Source organism: Eutrigla gurnardus (genome assembly GCF_963514095.1).
Source record: "Eutrigla gurnardus genome assembly, chromosome: 20".
Lineage (NCBI taxonomy): Eukaryota > Metazoa > Chordata > Actinopteri > Perciformes > Triglidae > Eutrigla > Eutrigla gurnardus.
The window spans coordinates 16,839,122-16,863,849 of NC_139931.1; the positions used below are offsets into that span (position 1 = coordinate 16,839,122).

At 41.4% G+C, this 24,728-nt stretch overlaps 1 protein-coding gene across 1 annotated transcript; it reads right to left on the minus strand.

The window, feature by feature from the left end:
* Window positions 1–4,406: 4,406 nt before the first annotated feature.
* LOC311031620 (NACHT, LRR and PYD domains-containing protein 3-like) lies at window positions 4,407–20,453 on the minus strand. Its single transcript, XM_084037991.1, has 11 exons — window positions 20,324–20,453; window positions 14,299–14,585; window positions 11,447–13,208; window positions 11,186–11,356; window positions 10,634–10,807; window positions 10,349–10,522; window positions 9,709–9,882; window positions 9,455–9,628; window positions 8,399–8,572; window positions 7,678–7,724; window positions 4,407–5,215 (listed from the first exon to the last, which is right to left on the minus strand). The coding sequence occupies exons 2-11, from the start codon at window positions 14,570–14,572 to the stop codon at window positions 4,638–4,640; spliced, it is 3,702 nt and encodes a 1,233-aa protein (XP_083894117.1). The 5' UTR covers window positions 14,573–14,585; window positions 20,324–20,453; the 3' UTR covers window positions 4,407–4,637.
* Between the last annotated feature and the right edge of the window lie 4,275 nt (window positions 20,454–24,728).

Here is a 24,728-nt window from a genome sequence, read left to right on the forward strand (position 1 = left end):
CAGTGATGTTATCTGTTGAAGGCAGACAGAAAAAAATCTGAAGTTTAGATAGAGATAGATAGATATACTTTATTGATCCCGAAGGAAATTCAAGATTTGGCATCCTAGACCAAAGTCAGCTATCTAAATGAGTGGCACTAACTAAGCTTGCTCATTGCTTCATGTTATATTAACGCAAATCATTTCTACCAACTCGATCTTAAAGTCAGCTAGCTAGACAGGGGGTGACACCCTACAAGACCTGTCCCCAGTAGGAACCCGATGAAGGCTCCAAACTACATTTTGACATGAAAACACGTGAAATGGTTTGGCGTTAGTTGATAATATCATCAGTGTTAAAAGAATTTCTTCGTGAACAGACAAATCAACCAAGGAGGAGATCAGAGACAGAGAAATAAAGTCGACGTCGGACTTTAATCTTGTACAAGAGGAGCAGTTACAATGCAACAACGTATGAGGATGCTACAGAGAAAGTGCTCAAATCAGTGTTATGACTTGAGTCTTTTAAGGGTTCAGGAGATAATGCGTCATTGACAGTTAATCTTCGTGTAGAAGAAGACATCCTGCACACAAGGCCCCTGATAACAATTAGTCACTTTAAGATATGGCTTTAGGGTTTTTAGGTCAGCAGTGGGGATACTAAAGTCATTAACAGTACAGATGCTTGAAGACATGGGCCCCCCTAGGTCAAAGAGGATGCCAAGGTCGTACAACTTATCAAGGATCTTAATTCGGGAAAAACAATTATGTGAGACAAGTTCACTTTTTTTATTCAATTTGTATTTTGTAGAAGAAAATGTGTTACCTCAGTTTTATTTTAATCTCATCCTAATATTCCTTTCTCTTGTACTCATCAAATGTCCTGCTGCTCCGATTTGCTTGTGGTTAACTTTTGTTATCATTTTGGTCTTTCCCCCTTCCTGGAACAACTCCGAAACATCCTTTTCTAACATGACTGATCAAGGCCTGATGAATGGCCACTGTTGTGACATTGTGTAAAGAAACCAGTCTGGCCCGAGAGCAGCCACACCTTTGACTGAAGTCTCTTCCTCTCGGAAGCAGACGTGTATTGAATCAATGCAAATCCACTCATCACACCTTCCTCCATGTTCTCTGTAAACTGTATAAAACTCTCGACTAGCCCCACACTCGTTAGAAAGGATTTTATGGCAGCGCTGTGACTGCCTTTTTCCACTGTCAGTGATTAAACCTCATCTGAACCAGCCACAGAATTGGACCTGAAGAGTTTTCTTCCACACTAGTAACATGAATTACACATAGGCCTATGATTTTTATCAATTTAAAAGATAATTTAACAAGTCGAGAAAGTCACATTTTGTCATAAATGTTAGCCTTGCTTGCTGGCTAGCTAGCTACATAACTTAGTTATGTCCCATCACAAAAGTAACGTTATTTTTCCTGACGTGTTTTACCAGTGACTCCTAACCTGTTAGTGTCGGCACATCACGGTATGAATCACACACGCCTCATAGCTTTAGATCGATGTCACTTATGTCACTTTTATGTGTGGCGTCTAATTACGTATTTTTACTTTCTCAACAGTTATAATATAAAATGTGACTTTCATGATTTGCAAAATTATACACACATCATATGCGTTATTCATGCCACAATTCAAACGGGATTAAAAAAATGATTTGCTACTGTACATTTTCTTTGCCTGAATTAAGGTTGCATGGTTGTCCACAGGAAGTGGCGTGTCTTAGCCTCTCTACGGTGACATCTGACCCCTCTGGGTTTCCCCTCAACGCCGGTCTTGCACTCTGTTTGGCTGTAGGTCCCTGATAGATCCTGACACTTGGCATGCTATCTGGAATCGAGCACCGATTTGTGGGCCAACGCAGATTTGCCTGAGGCTTTTGTCTGGGAGCTCCAATAAGGTTTAAACAAAGCTAACTAGCTTCTAGAAAGCAATTCAATATCAAATGATGCTAATATTTTTTTTACATTTTTGAGCTATAGCATGATTTTAAAGTGTTAAGGTGGTAATAAAAATAATCCCGGTTATCCTAAACAGGCCTATCTGTGCCTAAACTGCCACCATGGATGTCTTCCTCCCATAGCCTAACACAAGATAACTAACGACCGTGTCATAACATGAATAAAGCTCACCTGGGTTAAGAATGGAGTATTAACAGCCAGAACCACCTCTGCGTTGAGAAAGTTGAGAAAGAGAAAAAGTGAGCCTTCAAGCCAAGCAAGGCAGTGGACTGAAATATCTCTAAAGCATATCATACCAGAGGAGTTAAGTGTTTAGTCTTGGGACTGTTGCTATGTGATTCAGGTTTGGGACTGTAGCTAGGTGATTCAGGTCTGGGGACTGTAGGTTATTCAGGTCTGGAGACTGTAGGTGATTCAGGTTTGGGACTGTATATTTTAGCAGTAAACAAGCAGAAGAGGGAGAATCAGGGGTGGAACTCATTAGTCTGGACACCAAATTGGGGATCAAAGTGAAATTGTATGTTATTGCATTACACTAATGTTATTGCAATACTGATTTCTATAAAAAGTTGAATAATTTTTCGTAACTTATGCTGCAACAGGTTGTTGGAAACAAATTCACCTACATTTTGCAAATAAAACATGATTCTATTGAAGGATTTTGCAGTTGTCTTTTAATATCAAATACAGTTATATAGTAATCATTGTAATTGCAGTAGGCTATGTCACGTATATTTCATAACTGCACTAATAATCACTACAACAGCATGTTTAATTTGATTTTACCTTGTTTCTTTTCTACATACAAAGCATAGTAATGAAGTATTTAAGGTGGATAGGGGGAACACAGAGGCTGCATTTGCCACTGAGGTGGTCTTTAGCATTTATATTGATTTCCTTTGAAAATTTTACAAAAAGAAACATTCATTAATTATTTCAGTATTAGTCCCCAAGATTTACTCATATGGCAGATGTTTTGATAAAAAATGCACAAATGCGATCCAATCCTAGAACAGGAGGGACACATAGAGCCGGGTCAGCAGGGCAGCATGCATAATGAGTCCTGACACTCAAAGTTAAAATCATTAAGATTTTCATGAAATCAAATCCCAGTTTTAAAAATATGTATGATCAACAATTTGTTTTCTTTAATTTCCTCCCTAGCTGTCGTCGTTAGTGGCAGAGTCCACCATTCCCGCGCTGGATTCAAATCCCCTGACTGATTCATCGGGAGGGAGCTATGCATGTAATCAAGTGTACATTTATCTCATTGCCTCATTTCTGACTTTGTTTACTATAACAGAGCTGTAGCATGATCGTAAACATACAGCATTCAAAGTAAGCCCCGCCTCCTCGACTCAACAAGCCAGAGAGAGAGAGAGAGACGGCGCCAGCAGGAAAAATCAGTGAATCAGAGTAAATAAAAAATAGGTCACTAATGAGAATAAAATGTTTTCTGATTGTTTCACGGCGGTTACGTTCTAAAGCACAAGTAAACACATCCACACAACCCTGTCGCTGTGGCATGTCTGCACAATATGATACGAGACGATATGCCCATCGAGCAAAATCAGTTACATTATATCAAGTCACAAAAGCAGCAAAAACATATTTTTAAATTTGTATTATTGAACTATTCCAGGCATTGAAGTGAAAAACAATATTTTCTTTTGAATAAAAATAGACCTTCTTTTCTTCACGGCGGCCTTTTAAAGTTGTAGACAGTAAAGAAAAGCTGGTCACAGCTGGCGTGCAGGCAGTGTCATTTGACACTGTGCTTGCATGAGTGTCAATGCCATGTTTTTATTTAAGCTGCACTGTGAGGATCATCGTGAGTATTTGATCTCGTAACGGCATTGTTTGCATATGGCATGAGCTTTTTCTGTTGACTCGTCTTTTCTTCTTTATTCCCACGAGAGGAATATATTTCTTTATTGTCTTTTTTTTGACTGCTCGCCATCTGCCTGGCGCTGCTAGCTGCTCACACTTTCTGCTCGCCGACTGTTTTTCGTTTCGGAAGGAGGTGCACGTAGAACAGGGTCACAGATGTGCCATGGAATTTCAAAATATAAGCGTGCGGGCCGATATCGATCGATGTCTACCCTTTGCATCGATGACATTGGTTGATCATTAAATTGATATATCGATCTAGATCGATAGACCGTTACACCCCTAGTAGGGGTGCCCCCAGTAATGGCAATATGGTAACTGCACATAGTATAAGGTGCCAGATAGTTCACACAGGGAGGGTGGGTTAAAGAAACACAGGACGTTCACCCAGGAGAACCCTGCTCATGTCCAATGTGAAACTAAAAGTTAACATTGACATTTTGTTTGTCACATATCAGGGATCAAAATGCTCTTTCTCTAAAAATAAGTGGTTCTGTTACCAAAACCTAACTTGAAGACAGAATTTATTTTGAAAAGACACTATGCATGTAAGGAGTGGATACTGATAGGCAGTCACTGACACAAGTAGAACTAATGCTAGAGGGGTAGTTTGAAGCTTGGTGACACTGACCAATCTGTGTTATGTGATGCATTAATGTGAGAATGTGTCTCTGTGTGTGTGTGGGGCTCTGCTCTGTCAGAGGAGAGAGATGACCAACAGGAGAAATACTGAAGCACATAACTACACAGAGCAATTTAACATCCTGTTAGAGTCAAAATTCTGTCTAATTCTGTCTGTCAGATGTTCTCTCATCTATCTGACACAGAGACAGTGAGGATCCTGTCTGAGACAAGTTCAAGTGGGGTTCCAAATTACACTGAAAGCTAAACCCGGGATAGAGGGGTTCGGTGAATCTGCAGTAGACTGTGTAGACGTGTGTCAGTGTGTCAGCGGAGACTGTGTAGAAGGACAGAGTCCCAGCAGGCCAGTCCAGATACACTGCTAATCTGGTAGTCTCTTTGTAACGTAACAGTGTTAGTAGGTTATTGTGACTAAAATAGCGACCATTATAGCTCACAGTCCAGGACTTGGCATTCCCTCCTAGCTTGCAATCATCACCAGCTCCTCTCCTGCCGATTCCTCTGTAAGCCACAGATATGTAACAGCTTCCCTTAGTCTCAACTTCCCAGTAACAGCGACCAGTCAACCCAGTTCCACACAGCAGCTGTGTGAGGTCATCAAATCTCTCTGGATGATATTGATAAGGCTGTTCCTCCTTCACGTACGTCACACGTGTGTTGTTCTCAGACAGTATGAGGTGTCTGTGCGCTGTGTTTGGGTCCAGTGTCAGTTCACAGGCATCTGATAGAGACATGAAACAGAACGTACTTGTTATAGACACTCATAATGATGTATGTGACGTCTGTGAAGGGTCAGTCATGATAATCAGTGATCAGGAAACCATATTCTGTACATAAGAACTGGGCGAAGTCATGGTGACGTCACCCAGTTTGTGGACTATGTTTTGGTCATTGCCATCTTGGCATTTTTGCAAACAGTAAAAGGAAGTGACCATATTTGGACTGCGGAGGAGCGATGGGTGGATCTGACTTCGACATAAGGCAGAGCAGCACCCCGAGCGGCAACCTTGCTGGATCTGGATCCATCTGGATTCTGGTGTGAAGATGTTAACAACTGACAAATGGGGGCTTTTCTGTACCCAGGACTGCAGAAATATAAATCAATAATATTTTCATTAAATTACACATGAGATGTGTCCCCAGGTTTTTCACATCCTGTTACCCTAACACATCCCCCCTCTGAAGAATGTAAAAACTTACACAAGTCACATATTCAACAGAAATTTGCATCAGTCGAGTCTTCTGAATGCCAAGGGAAAGTAAGTTCTCTCATTTTCTTTTCTTTATATTTAATGATATTGTAACTGTGACTGAGAAGGACAATCTCAATGTACTGAATATGCTATTAGGATGCTATTAGGATGGACACCAAGTGGCTATAGTCCATATATTTTCTAATTCTAATTATTTTCAGTCCTGTTAATCATATAAGGAGTTTGGGAACAGCCATCGGAGTGAGTAGGATTCTCTCTCAAATTTGCCTGAGATTTACCAGTAAATATTTTTGAATAGCTAAATAGGTGTGGTATTAGATTAGTATTGAAAAAATATATTTTTTCAAGTTACATTTCAAGGAGTTACAATAAGCAAATGGCCTAAAGCATCCCTTGCTTTATGGTCAATTTGACTCTAAATGGACCGTAATGTTTACTGAGATAATACATCAAGAGAGAAGTAGGCTCATTTCCTCATATACTTTACAATCGGACTTCTTTTAGCAACCAGAGGAGTCGCCCCCTGATGACCAGCAGAGAAAATGCAAGTTTAGGTAACTTCAGCAGTGGCTTAACATTTCAGAACCGGAGGGTTCCGCCTGTAGGAAGCTGGACTTGCTTTAGGTTTTGAAGACGTTTTGCCTTTCATTCAAAAGGCTTCTTCAGTTCTAACTGACTTGTGGGGAGTTTCGTGACAGACTGTCCAGAGTGGGAGGGGCCTGAACCCAAGCAACCCCTCTTGAAACACAGAGCCAGGGTGCAGTCGAATAGTCAAAAAAGGTCCATAACTCCTATTCCTAACTCCTATTCCTTGACCTTTGGAGAAAACGTCACGGGGTTAAGGAAAGGCGATAGGAGAACTCAAAAGGATTTAGGAAAAGACGACCGCGGTGCTCAGAGAATCCGACCGGACTTTCACTAAGCTACGTCATTATGACGCGGCCGCTGATGATTGACAGCTGATGATCGGCACCGGAGATTGACGTCCGTCTGCGCTGGAGAAACTACAATAATGGACTATAAAAAGCGCATCGTCCACTTCTCCTCATGTTGGTTTTATAAAAAGCTGTTCACTGACCGGCTTCAGTCCAGCAGCTCCTCCTTCCTGTTTGACCGGTTGCTGTATTTACATTTCAATTGGGGTTTTAGTTTCGTTTTTGTCAAATTTGAAACATGATTGAAATAAATAAAAAAATACCATTCAATTATTATCGCTATCCACACACATTTATCATCACTATTCCAATTACTATATGTCTGCATGAAAGTCATTGTTAAATATGCAAATGTACATCGTTTGTTTTCATGAACGGCCGAGGTGTGCGGCACTTTAAATGTTGCTCTCGCTAAGAATTGTGGGTCGGTGTAATCTCCTTTCCTTTCGTATAGGAAGGTCCGTTGCATCCTATGCTAAAGGAGCTCTGAAAGGAAGCATTGGAGCTCCTTTCCTTTGCATTTAGAGAATACGAACGGCTCTTATCATGGCGACCACTTGTTTACTTCCGGGTCACTTCTTCAGTTAGGAACCTTATAAGCAAAATAGACTATTCAACCGCAGCCCCAGTCATGTTACCCATGCTTTATGAGTGTGACTTATTTGCTTTCTTATCAATACAACCACTGAGTTCTGAATACATATTTTAATCAGAGAACACAATTGTTTTTAGATCTAGCCTCTTAATTGATTCCTCAAAGTGCATCAAAATGTATGCATTTAACTTTAAAATGCTCATAATTTAGGTTGAAAATTCCCTTATGTGTTCAATATATATTGCAGAAAAAAGTAAGATTGATTCCAATACCGTGAAACCCTATCTGAATATCGATTCTGACAACTGAACAAGCAACAACCAGACGTGATGCTTCCACAACTCGTCGGTTATTTGTGTCGTCTTGAATAAAAATCAGTGTAACGGCACGGGTTAAAATGATGTTGCTTGCACCTATTCCAATAAAAACATATACTTACACTTCCGTAGACCAGATTTTAATCTCTGCATCCCGCCATGGTCCACTCTGAAAGAATAAAGCAAGAATAGCGTAATCTATGGCGGCCCTCTGGTGTAAAACGCAACATAATAAAGACCATACTGAAATCACAACATTTCACAAAACACTAACAAATTCGAAAATCATCTTGATAAGAAGGATATTTAGCCTGAAATCTCCGGTCAATTTTAGCATTACAATGCAATGGGTCTAATTTTAGTAGTTTTTGCAAATATTTCCATCACTTATAACCCTGACCACACCAACAGTGCGACAGTTTAGATGATCATTTTACCATTTGCCGATTTTTCTTTAAGCTCAATACCCTAGAAGTAATAAACATACTTAAGCCTTAAAAGGGTATATTGTGTATTTCAGGGGATCTATAATGAGAATATAATACTCTTATTATCACTATTTTCATTAGTGTATAATTACCTGAAACTAAGAATCATTGTGTTTTCATTATGTTAGAATGTCTAGAGACAGCCTTTTGCCTTTTTACCCAGAGGCCTAAAGTAAAGGGGGTTTATTTGGCTGGATGGGCCCCCGAGATCACTTTTGCCTGGAGCCCATAGACCCTCTTTAAACGCCCCTGGTTAGTTGGAACCAGAAGGCTAGATGCCGCCAAATCTTACACACTGTCCCTTTCAAATTCTATAATATAAGACTGTACGCTCTCAGCCCTCTATGAAAAATACTTTAAAGTGTCCAGTCTCCACTGTGGATCCTCCAGTCCATCACGGAGGAGCATCACTCCTTCATCGCCTGGGTGGTTGTAGCTCAGGTCCAGCTCTCTCAGATGGGAGGGGTTGGACCTCAGAGCTGAGGCCAAAGAAGCACAGCCCTCCTGTGTGACCTGACAGCCTGACAACCTGTGAAGATTGATCAATAGTCAATTGTTGTTTTGACTATGCAGGTCGTTGCTGTTGTTTGTGGTGTAACGGTAGACAGAATTCAAGGTTCGGGATGTTTTCAGAAGACCAGGAAAATGCAGAAATAACATTTTGATTAATTTATTTAGAAAATGATTAACATTGAACAGCTGCTCACTGGCCGTTATTCTTACTTCAACAGTTAAGTTTAAGTTTAAGCAGTCAAATACTGGCATGTTGGCATTAAAACACATCAATAAACACTATAACATTAGTTATTACATTGTCTGGGTGTGAATCTGTCGTGAGGAGAAGGACTCTTCCTTAATTAAATGTTTGAAGTGAACTGAACTTCAATTTTCTGGGTATAATTTGCTCCAGAATTTCTGTTCTGCCTTTGCAAGGATGAGACACAAAACGCTGTTTGGGTAACGGAGAATACCATTACATACCAAACCAAAAGTCCTGTCCCAAAAATGTCCTGAATCTGCTCTATTAACACTTAAAATGACGTCATATAGACATACATATGGCAGCGACCTCGTTTGTACCATAGACAGTCTCTGGTTTCTCCACATACTCTGGTTCGGTCACTGTACTAATGTGAGGTTCTATCGTAGAGCTCTCGGTGAGCTCAGATCCCTACATTGTGTTTAGGGTCCATTTCTGAAGAGGGGAATCTTAATGCTGATAGGCTTCCACGTCCCAGTCATTTTTTCACTCCAGTTAAACATTTCAAATAACCCGAAAAAGCAAATGATGCAAATTTAGCGTATTCGTCTCATTTGCATTGTGTTTGGTGTGAACGAATATTTAAGAGTAACAACAATCTATACTACAGCTGGTCTGGAGTCATGTTAGAGCTTTTAAGTCAGTTCTAACCTGAGGGTTTCCAGTTTACATTGAGGACTCTCAAGTCCGGCAGACAGAAGCTTCACTCCTGGATCCTGCAGGTCGTTGCTGTTAAGGTCCAGCTCTTTCAAACTAGATGTCTGGGAGCTGATCGCTGAGGCCAGAGCTTCACAGCTTCTCTCTGACAGCTGACATTCACTCAACCTGGATAATAATCAATGAAAAACATCCACGTCTCTAAAGATAAGATTTAATTATAATAGATCATATTTTACTCTGCTGACCTGAGAGCTTCCAGGTTACAGTGTGGATTCTCCAGTCCAGCAGAAAGAAGCTTTACTCCTGAATCCAGCAGGTTGTTTCGACTCAGGTCCAGCTCTCTCAAGCTGGAGGTCTGGAAGGTGAGAACCGAGGCCAGTGTTTCACAGCTCTGTTCTGACAGGTTACAAGCACTTAGCCTGAAGAAGAATTAAAAATAAATAAATAATAATAATTAGTGGATGCTGGAAATGGAAAGCAAAAAGGCCACACCGAATTCACAGTGTATAAAGATGAACATTACATACATGCAACTTTTAGTGGCACAGAGAGAAGGTGGTGAACTAATCTTTTCAACCATATAATCAACGTTATGTCACTAATTGAAGGTTCATGTAGGTATTCTCTTTTGAGCCCCATTTTGAGCCAATAATTGCTTACATTTTCACAATTTGGCTCCATTTCACAATGTGCACCCCCCCTCCCCCCCCCCCCAACCTACTCCTGATTGACGTTTAATTTTACACACAACAAACATTTCTAATTCGTATATCCTCCTCCTACTGGTACCGACGAACTACCTACGATCTTAATGCACACAAAATGACTTACAATGTATGGTGTCATTCATACACCAAATAATGATTAGTACAGGAAGCAGCTGACCTGAGAATTTCCAGCTTACAGTTTGGACTCAACAGTGCAGAACTAAATACCAGCACGCCTGAATCCTGCAGGTAGTTCATACTCAGGTCCAGCTGTCTCAGACCAGAGGACTGGGAGTTCAGGAAAAAGCCCACAGCATCACAGCCTCTCCATGTCAGCCTGCAGCCAATTAAGCTGGGAAACAAATATGGCATTAAGAAAAACAGCAACTTTCCATTTAACCAGGCGTAATCTAGGCCAGGGGTGGTGCAGAGGTGGTTGTGGTTAATAACAAAGCCTGCTGACCTGAGAGTTTCAAGTCGACATTTTACACTTTGCAATCCCACAGAGAGCTGCTGTATTCCTCCGTCCTGCAGGTTGTTGTAAGCGAGGTCCAGCTCTCTAAGACTGGACAACTGGCACCTGAGGACTGGGGACAGAGCTTCAGCACTCACGGATGTCAGGTTACAGCCATTCAGCCTGGAGAAGCAGAAATTGTGAAGATGGACATGGACAACAGTTTAAAAGTAAGTTGTGACTCAATGCAGTCAGACACACTTCCTATTCACAGAAGTTGCTTTTTATTCATTTTGATTGTGTCCTGTTCATCTCTTACTTCCATAACTCTTTATTATGCTGGTGCTGAACATTTGCATATTCTTAGAATCATTCCATCATAACCTTATCATAACGTCACTGAGGTGAAAATTCCAGTAGATTTCAACTTGCCATATTTCTGAAAGAAATTGACCATAGTGACGCTATGGGTCGTGCTAACTTTTCATTATATCCATAACTGTGCAAACCTCCTCGGCTTGACTCTGAGTTTGACTCAAGAAATAAATAAAACAAGCAGACCTGAGAGTTTCCAGTCTACATTGTGGGCACGTTAAGTTATCCATCATAATCTGGAGTTCTGGATTTATCAAATTGTGACTCAGGTCCAACTCTCTCAGATTGGAGACCGGGGAACTGAGAGCTGAGGCCAGAGCATTGCAACTTCTCAGGGACAGCTTACAGCCACTCAACCTGAAAAAAAATAAATCAGCAGAAAGAATGAACAAGGACCTAAATATATGATTTACAGTGCTGAATATGTACAGTAAGTTGTACACCCACAGAGATGTCCGGGAGGCTTGAAGCACCGGCAGCAACCTCAGAAGACCTTCCTCTGAAGCAGAGAACTTCTTCAGGTCAAACACGTCCAACTTGCTCACTGATGACAGTAAGACGAAGACCAGAGCTGACCACTGACCACCTGACAATTTGTTTGTGGACACACATTCTAAGCTGAGGTACTGCTGGATCTCCTCTATGAAAGAACAGTCATGCAGCTCATTGAGACAGTGAAACAGGTTGATGCATCGCTCTGGAGAGGGATTCTTCCTGATAATCGTCTTGATGTACTGGACTTTGTCCTGATTGCTGTGTTCGCTGCTACCTGATTGCTTTAACAGGTCTTGAAGAAGTGCTTGATTGGTCTGAAGTGAGAGGCCAACGAGGAAGCGGAGGAACAAGTCCAGATGTCCATTTAGACTCTGTAAAGCCTTGTTGACTGCACTCTGAAATAGGTGTTGTACTGCAGATTGCCCTGGGATGAGAGCAGACTGTTGGGAGGTTGATGGTTCTTCTGACAAGAGGTTGACACCAGAGTTGACACAGGACACAGTGACATGAACAGCAGCCAGAAACTCCTGAAAGCTCGAGTGGACGAAGCAGAAACATTTGTCCTGGTTCTGCCCGCGGCCCTCTTTAAAGATCTGCATGAACACGCCTGAGTAGACTGAGGCCGCTCTGACGTCAACGCAGCACTCTACCAGATCTGCTTCATAGAAGATCAGGTTGCTTTTCCTCAGCTGCTCAAAAGCCAGTTTTCCCAGAGACAAAATCATGTTGCTAGTCTCGGTGTTCAAGAGTAGATGTGTCTCAGCTCTTCCATGACATTTGTCATTCGCCACTTTGCACTGATCTAAAAGAAAATGGATATACATATCAGTCAAGGTCTTCGGCAGGTCTCCCCCGTCATTGGTCTTCAACAAATCCTCCAAAATGGTTGCAGTGATCCAACAGAGGATTGGGATGTGGCACATGACATGGAGGCTGCGTGATGCCTTGACGTGGGTGATGATTCTGCTGGCCAGCTCCTTATTCCTGAACCTCTTCCTGAAGTACTCATCCTTCTTCTGGTCTGTAAAGCCTCTCACCTCTGTCATCATGTGAATGTATCCTGGAGGGATTTGACCGGCTGCCTCGGGTGTTGTGGTTACCCAAAGGCTGGCAGAAGGGAAGAGTTTCCCCATTAGGAGGTTTGTCAACAGCACGTCCACCGAAGCGGAGTCTGTAAGATCCATCAAGATCTCGTTGTTGGCAAAGTCCAAAGGAAGCCGACACTCGTTCAGACCATCAAGGATGAACACAATCTGGAGTTTATCAAAACTGCATATTCCGGTTTCTTTGGTGTCAGCAAAGAAGTGATTAAGAAGTTCTACCCAGCTGAATTTTTTCTCCTGAAGCAAATTCAACTCTCGAAAAGTCAAAGGGAATATGAATTGGACGTTGTTGTTGATTTTGTCTTCTGCCCAATCCAGGGCAAACTTCCGTGTCATGACTGTCTTCCCAATACCGGCCACTCCTTTTGTCATCAACGTTCTAACTGATCCGTCTTGACCAGGTAAGCGTTCGAAGAGGTCTTCTATGTTGATGGTGTTTTCCGAATCAACTGTATTGTTGGAAGCTGTTGCGGACTTTTCCTCTGCAACGTAGAGCTCGGTGTAGATCTCATTCATCAACATCTGCTTCCCAGATTTTGTCGTTTGCCCGAACAAATGCTGAAACTCCTTCCTCAGGTTGGATTTGAGCTTACGCTGGCAGTCAGTGAGAGCTTCTGAATAGAGTACACAAAGAGATGGCATCAATTCTAAGTGGAGCAATGCAAACATTTCCAAATAGACACCAACCAGGGCTCCAGAGTGCAATGACATGCAAAAATCTGTGTGTCTGAACATTTACATTGGTCGCAACAGTGTGCTTTACATTTAGAAGGTCTGTTTCTGTGTGCACCTTGTACTCCTCACATGACATCACAACCTTAAAACATACCAGCAATCATAAAGGAAGACAACTATTGATTGTTTTTTCATCAAGAAAAATGCTGCCATGAAATAGGAGCAGACCCGACAGCATCGCCGAAGGTAGTCGCTCCACCACCTGTCTCCCCTGTCCCCGGTTAAAGGATTCATTTAAGAAGTGGGGGTGGGGACAAAAAGTTTATCAAATTTAATAACAAGAGAGACCTTTACCTTTTTTGCTATCACCATCTCTCTGTCGTTATTTCCACATCTGTACTATATTAACATGTGGAGTAAACTTTAAATATAGCCTTGGACATTTTCACATGCCAGCACTGCAAGCATAAAAGCGTGTAATGGCATTTTATAAGTCGTTTTTTCAACTATTCTCATTGGCAATGCAGCAGGGGCGGGCACGGCAAAAAAGGCACAGGGAAAATGTTTCACTGCACCAAAAAGAAAATGTAAAAAGTTTGTCTGGAGCCCTGCAAACGCATTTCTATAACCATGCTACCCATTCAACCTATTCCTGAGTAGGCAGAGTAGCAGCCTGACTAAATATTAAAAGACTCATAATTACTTTAATTCCTAATAGTCTTCTTATAGACATTAGAAGACTAAAAATCACCACATAACTGACAGATGAGTGCTGGGAGATGAACCCAATGGGGTAGAGGCCCAGCATTTTGCGGTGGGGGAGGAGCCTTATGGCCTTATGTACCATGAGGGAAAACGGGGATTAAGTAAGTAAATATACTGAGATTACTAATTTGGTAGTCTTGTAAATGATTTTTGTTGGAGTCATGGGTTCATTGTCCAAATTACAATCAATGCTTTTAATTAATTCAGAGAATATTTTAATCACTTTCTCCAGTGAGAAACAATAAAAATGCCAACGCATACCTTTGGATGTTGTGCTGATGTTTGTTAAACGCTGCACCAAGTCATTCTTGTTGATCAACTTCAAAACCTTAATGGCCACCTCCACTGCATTTTTGTTGTGGGTCTCTACGATCTCATCCACGGTGTCCATTCGGTCTGCGTTCCCCAGTTGGCTCCTTGGGATCACTGGGAAGCCTTCCAAGACGTCAGCCTGCTGCAGGAACCATTTGAACTTCTTAAACTCTCCGTCCGCCAAATCCTCCAACGCCGCCAACAGCTCTCTAGGTGTTGCCATGGTTTCTTGCTTGCTGAAATACCATTACACGGACAGAAATGGGAGTTAAATCAACATTGAACTTTTTATGTCATTTGACTAGTACTAGTAAAAATGGGGATTGTTATTAGTTATTATGGTGACAACACAAGTCAGTGTTGTTGCAGCTGGGAAGAGAGCGGATGGAGCTCCAGAGACCGATGGCTGGCTAGTTAGCTACGTAGCTAGTAGTTCTCACGAGTGGTGGGACGTGAGGGGGAGAGACTGTTAGGGCACACTCGGACTAAGCCAACCGTACCACTCTCAAGCATAATTGAGCCTAAAGTCCGGATTGTTTGGCCAGTGTGAGCGCTCAGTTCCGTACTTAAAAACGGTACGCTTCCTCAATCTTGGCATGATTGGAAGAGGTGGATTTGAGTACGGTACGGTTCATGCATGAGCACATGCACGGGTACGCAATGTGGACATGTCGTAGGCTTTAATTGATAGGCTGTCACATTCATTATCGCTCGGTGAATCTCATAGAGCTGCATTCACTCCGAACGGCAAGCCAGAGATCGGCTCAGCAGCATTGGTAATGCTCCGAAATAAAAAAACAACGTTGTGATTTAACTGCAATCTATGGACAAGAGTGCGCCAAAATAACAATGACTGGTAAAAACTCCCAAGTCATGGTTTGTTAAGTTTGACGATACACAAATAACCTGCGTTTGCTTATTTTGGCAAAGGCTTTCGGCTCGCTCAGAGTTAGGCTATGCTAACACCATAGCTGCTCCGTAAACACTGAAAATAGCGTTATCTCGACATAAATATGGCAGCGACCTTGTTTGTACCACGGAGTCTCTGGTTTGTACTCAAAGTTTGGTTTGGTCTCTGTATGAAACATAAGATACTATCTCAGGGCACCGGGAGACCACAGACCGCTACGCTGCGTTTGCCTCCATTACCGATTCACTGACGAGTAACGATACGAGGAGAATCTCACCGCTGTTAGGCTTCGCATTGAAATATTTCAACTCGAGCAATGAAACATTTCACCTCATACAACCTGCTATTTGTCGTGCCAGTAAGTAGCAGGTCGCGCCTGGTCATTTTAACTTTTTTTTTTTTTCAATTTTACCCATTTAGTCTGGCTCTCTACAGTTCACTACAGTGCTACTCAACTGCTCGTTTTATGCAGACGTTAGACGTCTTTCAATAATGTGAATTTGTACTTTTTATTTATTTTCCATGTTATATTTTGTAAGTAGTGGAGCGAACACTTCACATTGTGCCCTCCACACACACGCACTCACACACACACACACACACGCACTCACATACACACACATGTAGGCACACACAATAGGATCCCGTTACATTTCATCTTTCACACAGCCGAGTTGATGGACAATCAGGTCTTCATCAGTTCGAAGCCACATTCATGTGAATTCTAAGTGTTATGGCCCCACCCAGTGGTCAAATAAACACCGTCTCTTTTCTTTGCAGAATTGAAGTTTGATTAACCAGTGTCAGAGTAATAAACCTGATTAGTTATTGTTAATATCTGTTAATAGCAAAGTTATTTGTTCTTTTTCTATTCAAATAAACCTGCAGTGTTTTAGCCAGAAAGAAACACTGCTTTGATTGGTGTGCAAGAAAAATAACCAAATGATAAAAAGAATAAAAAAGATAACCAAATGTCTATGCACAAGTGCTGAAAAAGTGACTTGTTCATGTCCTAAAGCATTCAAATAAAAATATTAACTATTAACTATGAGTCACTCCCCATCAGTGATGCCACTAACGCGCTACTTAGTAACGCGTTACTGTAGTCGGACTACTTTTTTCAGTAACGAGTAGTCTAACGCGCTACTATTGCCAAACCAGTAGTCAGATTAAAGTTACTTATACTTTCTGCTTTCTTCGTGCGTCTCGGGGATGACGTATGTTAGCCGACACCTTCACGGACGGTCGCGTGTAGTCGCTATACCGGCAGAAACGTAAACAATGGAGGGGGAGAGATACGCATTTTCCAGCTGGAAATACAAGCATTATTTCGACTTCATCTCAGTAAAAGATGGCAACATAAAGGTTCGTTGTACACTCTGCGTTAACAACAAAGTGTTGTCTACTTTCAAGAATACAACGTCAAACTTGAATAAACATTTAGAGTCACAGCATGGCACAACCACATTAAAAGAGCCGGTCCCGTCCGGTGACGGTGAAAAGGCACAGCGTGTGAATAAACAAGACGAGTTCTCGATTTCACGGAGCTCCTGCTAACTCAGTCTGTGCTGAAATGCGAGCGGAGTCTCTCTTGAGTGTTTAGTGGAGAAATGTCTCGCTGCTTGCTGGCCCCGCCCCCTCCCTTCGTCATCACGCCGCTCATACTTGAGGACTGTGCTCGTTTGTTTCATAAAACCAATCCTTGCTGCTCTAATGCTGGTTCAATATTCATAAAATGTTCATTCATGATGTTACTGCCATTACAATATGCAAACAATTATGAAGTCAAGAAAGACTTATTTTTTTATATAAAAACATGTATTTTCTTTCAGGAAATAGTTTTCAAGTGCAACTTAAAATGTCAGTGGATACATTGTTGATGTTACTGTTAAAAAAGCACGTCAATAAAGTGAGTATTGGCAAAATCGGTAGTCTGATGCAGCTGTTGGACGTAACTAATGAAGTAACTTGTAATCTGACTTAGTTACTTTTAAAATCAAGTAGTCAGTAACTTAACTAAGTTACTTTTTAAAGGAGTAGTTAGTAGTCAGTAGTCAGATTACTTTTTCAAAGTAACTGTGGCAACACTGCTCCCCATATTCCATTAGAGACTTAAGTCCCTGTTGTTCAGAGTTCACCTAGACTCTGCTTAGCCTTCTCCCTCTATAACCCCACCCCCTCCCATAATTAAACTCAACAAAAACGTAGTATTCATTCCTTGTTTGTATGAACTGGCACTTACTTTAGGGTCATTCCGTGTCATTTCATCAAATTTCTGAAAATCTTCCCACCTGACCATCTCAGAATGTCCTGAAAAAATTCAAGTACAAAGACACACTTGTTAATAGGACAAATCCAAAATATTAGGTCTCTACTGTCAATAGTTTTCTCATGAAACATCATTGAATGAAGAGTAGTTTAGACGGTTTTTGGCATCATGCTCTGAAAAGCCATTTTTAAAATTAGGCTTTTTGAAATAAAGTAGTACATTTGAAGAGTGGCTGAGCTCCCATTTTCGCAGATAAAAGACTTATATCACTTCTGCCTCTATCTCTGGTGTTAGCTTAAACATTCTACAAAATATGGTTTCTCTCAGATTATTAGTTTCACAGATATTAAGGCTCAAAAATGGAAGTAAACACATTTTTGCCCAACTTCAGAGTCATATTCCAAAAAACTGACAACACGTATCTGGTCCACACTTACTTTTTTTGAAAGATCATATTCTTGTTAAAATCATATTAAAAAATCAGGAGGGTGTTTTGCCTCATTTTGTCGCAGTGATTTTTTAAAATCCTGATATTGGTGGGGTTTTTGTGGTCGTTTTTGGTACTGCATGTCTTATTATCCTACAAGTAAACATCACAGCAGGGCATTTCAATTGTGTTTTTTACCATTTACCAAAGACTTACATGTGACTAAATGCTACTGATAAATTTTGCCTTACGAAAACATTAAAATGTAGCACAGTTGTAGTTTCAGAGGCAATAAGTCCTTGAATGTGAGTTGAACATGCTGAAAGCAGCTTTTAATGTCTTATGAACAAATATAGCATAATATTGAAGACTGTACATTTTGTCATACTTTAAGTATATAAATACCACAACCAAATCAAATAATAATCTTTATTTGAGCATAAGATTTTACATTACAGTACAAAAGTCTCCAAAGTTTGATATTGAATAACAGTTTGTCTCTATGCTCACTATGAGACAATATGTGAGTTATGATCAGAAATGGTGGATAGGAAGTATCAGAGATGTTTCAGATCAAGATGAAGATGTACTGGTTCAGTTCATGCACCCACATGGCCCCGCCAAGAGTTTCTACTGGCCAAGAAGAGAAGATGTGCAATGTCCCACTGCAGCATAGAATTGCAAGATTTGACGTTCCCTCTACAGAAACTGGGCGCATGTATGCCATCAAAAAAGATGAGCACAACAGAGCAGAGATGTACATTAGATAATTTCTAAACTGACTGCCAAATTAATGAATGTGACAAAGGAATTGGATCTAAAAGATGAAAAATGTGTGATCCCTCACAGTGAGCATAGAGACAAACTGTTATTCAATATCAAACTTTGGAGACTTTTGTACTGTAATGTAAAATCTTATGCTCAAATTAAGATTATTATTTGATTTCGTTGTGGTATTTATATACTTAAAGTATGACAAAATGTACAGTCTTCAATATTATGCTATTTTTGTTCATGGTTTAAGACATTAAAAGCTGCTTTCACCATGTTTAACTCACATTCAAGGACTTATTGCCTCTGTAACTACAACTGTGCTACATTTTAATGTTTTCGTAAGGCTAAATTTATCAGTAGCATTTAGGCACATGTAAGTCTTTTGTAAATGGTAAAAAAACACATTTGAATTGCCCTCCTGTTTACTGGTAGGCTATTAGGACATGCAGTACCAAAACCAGCCACAAAAACCCCACCAATATCAGGATTTTTAAAAAATCACTGCGACAAAATGAGGCAAAACACCCTCCTGATTTTTTAATATGATTTTAACAAGAATATGATCTTTCAAAAAAAGTAAGTTTGGACCTGATACGTGTTGTCAGTTTTTTGGAATATGACTCTGAAGTTGGGCAAAGATGTGTTAACTTCCATTTTTGAGCCTTAATATCTGTGAAACTAATAATCTAAGAGAGACCATATTTTGTAGAATGTTTAAGCTAACACCAGAGATAGAGGCAGAAGTGATAGAAGTCTTTTATCTGCAAAAATGGGAGCTCAGCCACTCTTCAAATATACTACTTTATTTCAACAAGCCTCATTTTAAGTACCTACCATACTAGGTTATCATTAAGCTACACCTCTGATATTTCATGTCTGGAGGCTATTAGTAACAGATATACACTGTAGAAATTTTGAAGGCCACAGGTGAGATAGTTTTCCAGATAATGCCGTTTAAAAATGGCTTTTCAGAGTATGATGCCAAAAACCGTCTAAACTACCCTTCATTCAATGATGTTTCATGAGAAAACTGTTGACAGTAGAGACCTAATATTTTGGATTTGTCCTATTAACAAGTGTGTCTTTGTACTCAAATTTTTTCAGGACATTCTAAGATGGTCAGGTGGGAGGCATTTGATGAAATGACACGGAATGACCCTTTATTATTTTGCACTTTGCATCTTAGCACTGTTGTACACCAGCTACGGGTTAACTTAGCAATTGGGCGTGCTTGAAACTTGTTCTTGTGAAATCCTGACTGTACTGATAGCAATACACGGTTGCACTTTCTTCCAACTAATGTATTTATAAGTCGCTTTGGATAGAAGCGCCTGCCCTAAATGTAACTATCCAACCATTAAACATGCATGTAATCACACTATCAACCATGAACAAAACATTCTGCTTTTAATATGTTTCAAGTTCCCACAGCTTAATTTAAAAAAACATTCATTATACTGCATGATAGCCTTTTCTCTTTAAGATAGCTGGTCTGTAGCCTGACACTGATATTGAATGGTTATAATGTTAAAAAAGACTTTTCTAAATTGGATTATCGGGTATTCTGTGAAAGCAGTGAGGCAGAAAACAGTACCTTCTCTCACCAGACAGAGGTCTCGGTGGAAGCTCTTTTTCCTCTGTGTGGGGAGTCCAGCTCTGCGTGGTGCTGTGGCGAAGACCAAGACGCACTTTCGTCTGTGAGCTATTTATCTGCCAACCAGCGGACACAGGAGCAGCAGCTGAGGAGGAACAAGGTGTTCCTCTTGTGTAAAATAGGGAAGTGCATTGTAAAATAAAATCATGAAAAGGAACAAATAAAGAGCTTGGATTAGATTATTTTAGAGGGAAATCAATCAAAGGCCTCTGGTTTTTATTTTTCTGTTCTACAAGCCAAACGGACGTTTTTATTTTCAGGGCTTTCGTCTGTCTGTGTGATTTTAGTGGAAGGATCCAGAGCAAAGACTTAATAACTAACAAAATAAAGGCAAGTATAAAAAAGGAAATGTATAAGTATAAAACATGTCATCAATGTCTCTTATAAATTAAAAGGTAATTTCCGCTCATTTGTGAGGAAATGTCTTTTGAGTATACAGGTGCACTAGACCTCAGATCTCTAGAGTAGCCTGAATGCATTTCAGATGCATCATCTTATATCCATGAAGCATGCCATATGGCTCTGCTCATCCTGGAGAAACACTGCATCGTCCAGCCGATAAGAACGGGCATTACATCTAACCAACTGCAAACTCACGATCGCAAAGTGGATAAAAAGACAACTCCATCTATATTTATTTCCCCAAACACAAGACTGCATTTCCGGTAATGGAATACAATATCATGCAAACAAAAGAAAAAAGAAACCAAAATTGCCATTCCATTTTGGTTGTAAAACAGAAAAACAAAACAGGAGGCCCTGTACTATTTCTTTTGTTTTTTGTTATTTTGTTTTGGAACGGAATGCATTGATTATTACACTCGCCGTTATTCAGAATTCTTTGGCTGGATGCTGTCAATAGCAACTTTAAATCACATGGCCCTATCCTCTTCCATACTACTGTATTCTTTCAAAATGCATTCTGTCCTGTTCATAACGCAACAACATTCCACTGCTGCATCTAGACGGAGAGACTGAATCTGTGTGGCATTAAAACAGCTGATAAGCCAGGGAAAGAAGAACAGAAAAAAGAGATGAGGAACGTGAAAGTTTCTCATTTACAGTTCCCTAAAGCATTTATGGTCTATTTGACTCTTAATGCACCATTACTTACTTAATGACCATCGTGCTGTTTTGATGAAGACCAAGACCATAAACTCATGTTTACAATGTTGCTGATATAATAAATCATGGGAGAAGTAGAGTCATTTTCTCTCGCTACAGCAGCAGAGCTTAGTATAAAGACTATTTTCCAAGTCAGCCGGTGTGTTCGAGACGTCTGGAGACGTTTTCAAGAAATTTCATTAAATTCTTCTAGTTGCCGAGTTCGCTTGTGCTATGGCTAGCGCAAGTCAATCGTTCTAGCTAGCATGGCATTAAAAACACTCATACCGACTCCCAGGGCCGGACTGGGAGACTTTTTCAGGCCAGGAGTCAGTCATGTAACCAGGCCACTCTGGCCTTGCCCACACGCGCACGTTCACGCCCACACCTACATGCATTGGCACGCATGTACACGCACATGCATGCACGCACGCACGAACACACACACACACACACACACACACACACACACACACACACACACACACACACACACACACACACAGCATTCCAAATAGAAGTTCAAATATGGGACCTATGTACAAACTAAGTTAGGAATATACAGTAACTTTTGTGTTTGGGGCCGGGCTGGTAAAATACAGTAACACAACAATCCTCAGCAAAATCCACTAACACACTTACTAGAAGAGAATAAAGGTTTAACGCAGTGCCAAGGTTACTTAAACATCATATCATGTGGAATGTCAACTGCCTCTTTGGCATAATTTTTATGTGTAGCCTACAATATAACCTAATAAACAAAGACAACAAAGTCCAAATCAAACAATTAATCAGCTATGAGGGGACAGCCTTTGAATACATGTTCACAGAACATGCACACACTGATAGACGCAATGTATAATACAGTCCGAGAGTATAGTTCCTAATAAGCAATCACATAATATTGACTCATATTCTAATATAGGCCTGGGATATATAACAGCAAGTCAGCAATAGACAGCAAAATTCAACACCACTAGTGCTTAATAGAATGGCAGCTATTACCGTATTACAAATGAGAGCCATTTATGTCAAATGGCAGTGCCTGTTGGTGTTATGTCTGCAACTTGCATGTTGTTGCTCTAGTAATGATTCTGTTCCTTCTGCCAACTGCTCTGCACTGGCTTCTCCTGAAGTACCAGCAGGACTTGTGTCATCACCATCACCACCTTTGAATAGCAAACATATGCTTACAGTGTTTTTCCATACACTATAGTTCATACAGTAAGATAGTGTAGCCTATGTCTCACTTAATGTGCCCTTGTATTCATATACATAATAATGGAATGATAACAGTAAATAAAAAAGTGGCTTGTTTAATTTCATGGCCAGGACCTATAGCCTACTGTGTAAAAGTGTACAGCCTCAAGGACCCAGGTCCCTGGACCTCAAGAACCAGTGTTTTTTTGTTGTTGTTGTTGTTGTTTTTTTACATAACTTACTTGCAGAGGTATCTTGGCTGGGGGGGGCGGGGGCCTGAATAAATGTGTCAGTTTACGGCATTTGGCCGCATCCTCCTCCAGCGCCTTTCTTTTTTTCTCTCTCTCCCTCTCGGCACCGCCTTTTCTTTTTTTTTTACCCGGGGGGTTGGGGTCCATGGTTTACAGTACTAGTCGAAGCCTCGACTCTCCCTCTCTGCTCGGCGCTCGCTACACACACACCGCGACTGCAGCATCAGTGTCACACACACTCCTTCCTCCGCACGCTGTCTGTGTGGTTGATACGGACTGGCCTGAGTGGCCTCTGATTGGCCAGGCCTGCATCTCTGACTTAGAAAAAAAAAGTCGATAGCCGCGGCGCCGGCTGACCGGCAGACTTAAAAAAAAAAGAGAGAGAGAGAGACGCAGGCCAGCAGGCCAATCATAGGCCGGCGCTTCGGGAAACCTCCCGGTTCTCCCGATGGCCAGTCCGGGCCTGCCGACTCCACAGTGCACCCGAGGCAAATCAATTAAAACACTAGACTGTCGATGTACATATCTGTGTTGATAGAATAATATTTGAAACAAAACTAACCTTGCATCGCATGAATCATCCATTTTTGAGGGAATAGTTTCTCAGCAGCAGCGGAAATTTACTTTGCTAAATACACACCTGAACACAGCCGATTTGTCGGCGCTTATGCCCCCAAGGCTGTCTGAAAAGCCCTTGGAGCTCAAACAAACACCGGCCAGCCCACGGCCACGCGAATCCAAAATTACGCACCGCGAACCCGAACCTCTGCTCCGTCTGTACACCCGTAAACCCTCGGACGCGTTGCGTGGAATCCCTCTGGTAAATAGAGACCTGACCCACGCCGAACAGTCAGGCCTCGTGCCCTCAGAGCTGGGTGAAAAGCCCTTTGAGCTCGGACCAACACCGGGCAGCGGGCGGCTCCGCGAATCCACACATGCGGACTCACCGTCAGACTCAAGACTCTAAGACGCGCCGCCCGAAATACTGCCCGTAAATAGGCAATTGAACCGGGTCGAATTATCGGGCCTCATGCCCTCAGACCTGGGTGAAAAGCCATTGGACATCACCCAAAGACCGGGCAGCCCACGGCCACGCGAACCCGAACCTCTGCTCCGTCCGGAGAACCGTAAACCCTCGGAAGCGTTGCGGGGGATTCCCTCCTGGCACCATCAGTCTCCGTTTGTTCGGTCCCGGTTCTCAGCTCCAGCGGGGGCTATCTCGGTCTCCACAGACGCTCGTTCACGTTCTGCCGTTTGAGCATCCCTCTTGCGCAATTCTTCCTCTGTATATTCAGGCTCGTACAGGTACGGTTGGGTTTGGTTCGAAAAAAACGCCTCATCAGAGTCTTCAAAAGTTTCAGTATATTCTCAAAAAGTGGCCATTTCTGTGAGATTGAAGAAACTAGCACTGCAGGCTACTCTGCGTCTGTAGCAATGACAGCAGGTAAACAAACTATTATAGAACCGGTAACTTATAAGTGCTAGGTGATATCAGTCCGCCGCTACCATAGCCTACTAGGAAGTATGACACGCTGCTGCTGCTGCTGCTGAGACATAAATCCTTAAAAATGCAAGGTTGGTTTTATTTCAAACATTCCATCAACACATATGTACAGATAGTCTGCCGTTACAATTGATTTGCCTTGGGTGCACTGTGGAGTCAGTTTGAGTGTTTTTAATGCCAAGCTACCTAGAACTATTGACTTGCGCTAGCCATAGCACAAGCGAACTCGGCAACTAGAAGAACTGAATGAAATTTCTTGAAATGTCTCCAGACGTCTCGAACACAC